Source organism: Priapulus caudatus, unplaced genomic scaffold, assembly GCF_000485595.1.
Source record: "Priapulus caudatus unplaced genomic scaffold, Priapulus_caudatus-5.0.1 Scaffold336, whole genome shotgun sequence".
Lineage (NCBI taxonomy): Eukaryota > Metazoa > Priapulida > Priapulimorpha > Priapulimorphida > Priapulidae > Priapulus > Priapulus caudatus.
In genome coordinates this window covers 116644-123202 of record NW_014577397.1, presented here as the reverse complement: position 1 = coordinate 123202, position 6559 = coordinate 116644, and the positions used below count along the sequence as shown (strand labels likewise).

General features: G+C 46.3%; 1 protein-coding gene across 1 annotated transcript in view; it reads right to left on the bottom strand.

Moving 5' to 3' along the window:
• Positions 1 to 731: 731 nt before the first annotated feature.
• LOC106809201 (iroquois-class homeodomain protein IRX-4-like) overlaps positions 732 to 6559 on the bottom strand; it is a 13112-nt gene continuing 7284 nt past the window's right edge. The window contains exon 5 of the mRNA XM_014812197.1: positions 732 to 2137. Within this exon, the coding sequence (XP_014667683.1) occupies positions 1530 to 2137 (608 nt within the window). The 3' untranslated portion in view covers positions 732 to 1529. The remainder of the gene's footprint in view (positions 2138 to 6559) is intronic.

Genomic DNA, 6559 nt, shown 5'->3' with positions numbered 1-6559 from the left:
CTCTCTCTCTCTCTTTCTCTCTCTCTCCCTCTCTCTCTCTTCTCTTTTCTCTCTCTCTCTCTCTCTCTCTCTTTCTCTCTCTCTCCCTCTCTCTCTCTTCCCTTTTCTCTCTTTCTCTCTTTCTCTCTTTCTCTCACTCTCGTCTCATCAACTTCTCTTCATCATCACTCTCTCTCGCTCTCTCCCACTCACCGTATCTCTCTCTCTCTCTCTCTCTCTCTCTCTCTCTCTCTTTCTCTCTCTCTTCACTCTGATCTATCTTGTGCATTTTGTAGCGAACCGCGGCGACACAACACGGTACATGCGTCAGCAAAACCGTCGATTGACGCCCCTTGATCTTACAGGGCGAATGATAGTTAATATGTGTTGTCAGCTACGCTTACTAAAGCGGTCGAAGCATGCACATGCATGGCTGAACATTCTTGCTCGCCCTCCGCACCTGCAGATGCAGTCAGATTAAATAAATACCGAATAATAAGCAATCAGATTTGAGCCGATTGCAATGAGGTTGGGGAGGAAATTGGAGATGTCATCGTGCATCAAGCGTGCATCTGCCATTAACCTTACACCATATCCAGCCCCGTACAATTATACGGTGCAATAATATAGGGATGTCAACCTTGAACTGGGCTTTTCGTAGTGAGTAGTTGATAGACACACTGTATGAAGTGTGCACACACAGTGAGATTTAAACATTCGAGATCATTAATAGCACTGCAATTGGTCATTAGTTTATGTTAAAACGTATGTTTATGTTATTATAGCGAAAGTACAAATAGTGTGTGCATTATAAATTATATTACATTCCATGGCATTACATTTACAGTACACAGACATGCACTCACGCGCGCATGTGCGAAGCCACACAAATATATATATATTATATGTACATACAGGTTCCTATTTCAAATTTACATAACGTCTCTTATGGATGATGGTTTAAAAATAACTTTATTTACAACATGGATCTCAGCGAGACGGGCAAACCAGACTGCTGCGGTTGGGCTAAACTCATAGTATCTGCACAGATAGTTGAGATATTCCCGAATATATGAATATTGAATATGTCGGATATTCCCGAATCTATGGACGTCGTTATCATGAAAATCGGATTCTATGATTTAAGCGATAATATATTTGTCTTCCGATGATATATATCAATACTCTATAATCGTAACAACGAATATAAATTGGCAATATTGTAACAGAGACCATGTGCCCTGTGTACGGAAATTAACTCGTAACATCAATGCAGCGCGCATGTTCTATATAATTATATCTACAGACATGAAGAATGCGGTCCTACTAGTTTTCCTCAGTTGCTGGTTACCCAAATAGAAAGCTAGTAATATTAAAGACCCCGGTGATCGCATTTCGTTTACCTCTGACACATCTACAATCGCTGGACGCCATTAAAGATGGCGACGACGTAACATCGTTTTCCAAGCATTTCAGTTTCAGTTCCCTTTTCCAGTTGTGTCTTAGTCTACGTACGTACTATCACCATCTACTTATCACGAAACTCGTTATCAAGAAGGGCCCACAGAAATCTTCTCAAAGTTGTCGCCGTTTTTCGTCGCTTTGCCGGATAACGACAACGACGACGACAGCGATGACGACGACAACGATGACGACAACGATGACGACGCCAGCGAGAACGCAGACAGCGAAGAGGAGCAGCCACCTTTGGCTGAACTCTGAGGAGTCCACGTCGCGGTTCTCGCTACCGCCAAAGGCTCCGCACTGCCGCGAGACATCACTGACGTCAGAGGCATGATCCCCACGCGCGGATATCCGGCCACGAACGCAGCCGCCGGCATGTTGGGCATCATAGCCATCGACCGAAAGTCGCAGATTCCAGACGCCATCATGGCCGGCGAGGAAACGTACGCTGCTGCGTGCATGACCGACGGTCCGGTTGCGCTACTTGTCGATGTTGCCGTTTCGGCCAGCGACCAAATCTTTGGTTTCGTTGCGCTATTCGTCTGCACGGGCGAGCGTTTCTGTTGCGCTTCGGGGTGGTCTGGTGCGTTCAGAGAGCGATAGGCTGTTACGGTGGTGTTCGATAGACGTGCGTTACTGTCGCCATGGGTTATCTCCTCTCCACAACCGATTATGTCGATGAAGGAAGCCGGATCTGCATAGAAGCGAAAAGAAAATCGCATAACTGAATGGGGAGGTCTTCGGGCGTATCACTAGAGGTGACCATGTAGTGCTTCGTGCGCGTGTAGTCGTGTGCGCGTAGTCGCGTGCGTGTAGTCGCGTGCGTGTAGTCGTGTGCGTGTAGTCGTGTGCGCGTAGTCGCGTGTACGTAGTCGTGTGCGTGTAGTCGTGTGCGTGTAGTCGTGTGCGCGTAGCGTGTGTACGTAGTCGTGTGCGTGTAGTCGTGTGCGCGTAGTCGCGTGTGCGTGTAGTCGTGTGCGTGTAGTCGTGTGCGTGTAGTCGTGTGCGCGTAGTCGCGTGCGTGTAATCGTGTGTACGTAGTCGTGTGCGTGTAGTCGCGTGTACGTAGTCGTGTGCACGTAGTCGTGTGCGTGTAGTCGTGTGCTCGTAGTCGTGTGCGCGTAGTCGCGTGCGTGTAATCGTGTGTACGTAGTCGTGTGCGTGTAGTCGTGTGCGTGTAGTCGTGTGCGCGTAGTCGTGTGCGTGTAGTCGCGTGCGTGTAGTCGCGTGTGTGTAGTCGTGTGCGCGTAGTCGTGTGCGCGTAGCGTGTGCGTGTAGTCGCGTGCGCGTAGTCGTGTGTACGTAGTCGTGTGCGTGTAGTCGTGTGCGTGTAGTCGTGTGCGTGTAGTCACGTGTACGTAGTCGTGTGCGCGTAGCGTGTGCGTGTAGTCGCGTGCGCGTAGTCGTGTGCGCGTAGTCGTGTGCGCGTATAGCCGCAGGAGTGTAGCATGCTGAAAATTTACTGCTGAGTTAATATAAATATCTTATCTCCAATAATCTACCAAGAATCGTCCAGAATTATTCAGGTAAACTATCAATTTGCAGCTCATCCGCACTTCGCCGTTTCGTCGACGCATTTGCTCCGCGGCCGTGGCGGTTATTAGGGTTACGCTGCAAAATTCTTCCGCGACGCGTTATAATAACGAAACATCGAACCCGTCAAATGGCCGCCGACTTGCCGCGCTGGTATTCACCCGACAGCCTACGACTTCGTATGTCAAGTGACCGAGATTTATAGCAACGCCGCATAGTTACGGCTCATTGAGACGACACAATGGATTATGCCGGCAACATTTTAACGCGTCAAACAATTTTCACAGATCGCTGGACCCGCCTTGGCAGAACCGAGACGCAATTAGTGGCTAGAGATGTAATTGCAGATACAAGGTACATCGCGCGGAATGATAAACTGGATGATAGGTGTCTGGTATCGGACGCGATGCGTGTAAGCCGGTGCTCTCATGCACATCAGGCTTGTGTGACCACATTTCAGACTTCGGCAACTCGATACACGCAAACTTAACGTGTTAACACGTTAGCCGTGATTCGAACGCTAAACATTGTACGTTTCGCTACGTTTTATGGCGGCCATTAGAGTAGTGTGCGCGCGCATGCGCAATTTTCGTAATCACCTAAGCCGCGACGATTATATTGCAACGTATTAGAGTTATGGCGCTCGCGTATTTACGAGGTGCCCACATACATCAACGGTCGTATAGTGGAATGAATGGAATGACGCCATTCTAAACCGATTGTAGAACAAAATCCGCCAAAACTAACCTTTGTTTTCGCCCACCGCCTCCTCATCCTCCTCCTCCTCCTCTTCCTCTTCCCCCCGCTCGTCTACGTTTATCTCGTGATTTTCGCCCACCACCTCTTCCTCCTCCTCTTCTTCGTCCTCGCTGTGCTCGTCTGTCGGCGCATCCTTGCTCATGAATTTCGTGTCCTTCTTCAGCCTGCGTCGCGCGTTCGCGAACCACGTCGACACTTGCGTCAGCGTCATTCTCGAGATGACGGCCAGCATGATTTTTTCTCCCTTTGTCGGGTACGGATTCTTGATGTGTTCTCGCATCCACGCCTTCAGAGCGCCCGACGCTTCCCGTGTAACGTTCTTTCTCCTGATGCCGTTACTGTAAACACATACAACACAAAATACACAACAACATACAACAACAACACATACAACACAACATGTACAACAACATACCCCGGTGAACATACCTACAATCAACAACAACAACAACAACAACAACAACAACAACAACAACACATACAACACAACATACACAAGAACACATACAACACAACATACACAACAACACATACAACACAACATACACAACAACACATACAACAACATACAACAACAACACATACAACACAACATACAACAACAACAACAACAACAACACATACAACACAACATACACAAGAACACATACAACACAACATACACAACAACACATACAACACAACATACACAACAACACATACAACAACATACAACAACAACACATACAACACAACATACATAACAACACATACAACACAACATACACAACAACATACAACACAACATACACAACAACATACAACAACAACGCATACAACGCAACATACACAACAAAATACAACAATAACACATACAACACAACATACACAACAACATACAACACACCATACACAACAACATACAACAACAACACATACAACACAACATACACAACAACATACAACACACCATACACAACAACATACAACAACAACACATACAACACAACATACACAACAACATACAACAACAACACATGCAACACAACGACTGATCTGTAGCGAAACTCTAGTAGCATGAACTGCACGCGACGACCGCGTCTGTTTTGCGCATGCATGTTGATTATTGCTAGTTTTTGTTCGCGTCTATATTTATTCATAATTTTATTTATGCGTTTATTGCATGCATTTAGTACCCGTAAACCGTTACGATTTATTCGGCACATTTGTTTTTACTGTTTGATTAAAGACCATATATTATGAAATTTGAAAAAATTAAATGGTCCGCTGCAAATATAGACTTCCGCTGCTAGAATTAAAATGTTCGATATGTTTCTGAAGATATTTCGCCTTCTCGTTGAGATAAATTTCACATAAACGTGTTTTACTTTTACACGTTTATTTTTCGCTATTTATTTTCTCTATTTATTTTTCGCACTATTGCATCCCATTTTCTTGCGTTAGAAATGTACGTACCTGTCATAGTAATACCCGTTTAGTTCGTATGGATGCGAAACTAAATGAGGTTGTCCTAGCCGCCAGGCCGTGTCGTTGCTGCCATTCTGTAATTTAAAAATCAATGGGCAATCGGCATTAGCGCCTCAGTTTCCACTGAAACCATTCCGCGTTAGATCCCGACTGTGATAGCGTTGTTGAGAATAGCATACAAAAAAAGTTCCGCTATGCCGTCGGTCGGATATTTTTACGTCACTCCAACTTCGCATGCCCTCACCAATAAACTTTATGCATTGTTTCTAATGGGTCGCGCGCACATATATAATCCGCGGGATCGGTTTCATATGACCAAATTTTCGAATGCAGTTTTATTATTTGCGAGTGTTTTGGCTGGGCGGCGGGGAGGCGGGTGGGTGTACGAGTCGATCAGTAGGCCTAGCGATATGTTTTCACCTCGCCGAGTCGCGAACGACTTTCGCTCGGCCGCGCACACTACTAAATACATCTTCATTACAAACAGCTGCCGTGCTGCTGTCATCGTTTTGTCTTCGCCGTCTGAGAACTGTCGACACGCAGCATGCGCGTTTTTCGCCCGCTGCCTCCTCATCGGCGCGAGCGCAAAAACGCACGTGCTACTTTATGGACGAAACGGAATCCGGATTGTTGCGAAAATACGGCATCAGTTCGGCTCGTATCGCTTACTCGCTCCGCGACCGGCTCCGACAGATGTCCGATTATTTGAGAGCGGGGCGGTAGTTGTAACGTTGCACGCGGGAAGCATCGGCGGCATTTCGGCGGATGCCATAACGCGGCGGTTTTTGCTCGTGAAGCGGCAAGGCCAGAGACGAGCATCGTCTAAGACTAAGCGTTTCGCCACCACCTCTCATGTGAAACATCGCACGTACGACCTAGCCTGCCGACCGCGTCGTCAGTGCAGCTTTTTTCTTCGACGACGTCGTCGTTTTTTTTCTGTGATTTGATTTGAGGATTTGTCAAATATATCATCTCGCTGGTTTGTCCAGACGAGAGACATTTCCGGTGCGGGTGGTGCACGAACTTTCTGTACGCGTATATCGCTAAACATGGGATCAATTTGGGATAATGAGTAGAATGACGTTACCCAGATAGAAAATCGAATCTCAATTTCAGTTTGATTTAAGTCAAAACAGAAACCTTCTTTCACGGATGCGCGTTTAACATTTATTATCGTTTCTGCGTAAAGTATTTGTCGCTTTAGATAGTGTTTTCGATATATTGCCTATTTACGGCATTGAGTGAAATGGACAAAAACAAACTGATGCAAAGAGGCAATGCAAGCAAGAAGAAGGAATAGAGAACGTACACGAGAGAGAGAGAGAGAGAGAGAGAGAGAGAGGAGGAGAGAGAGAGA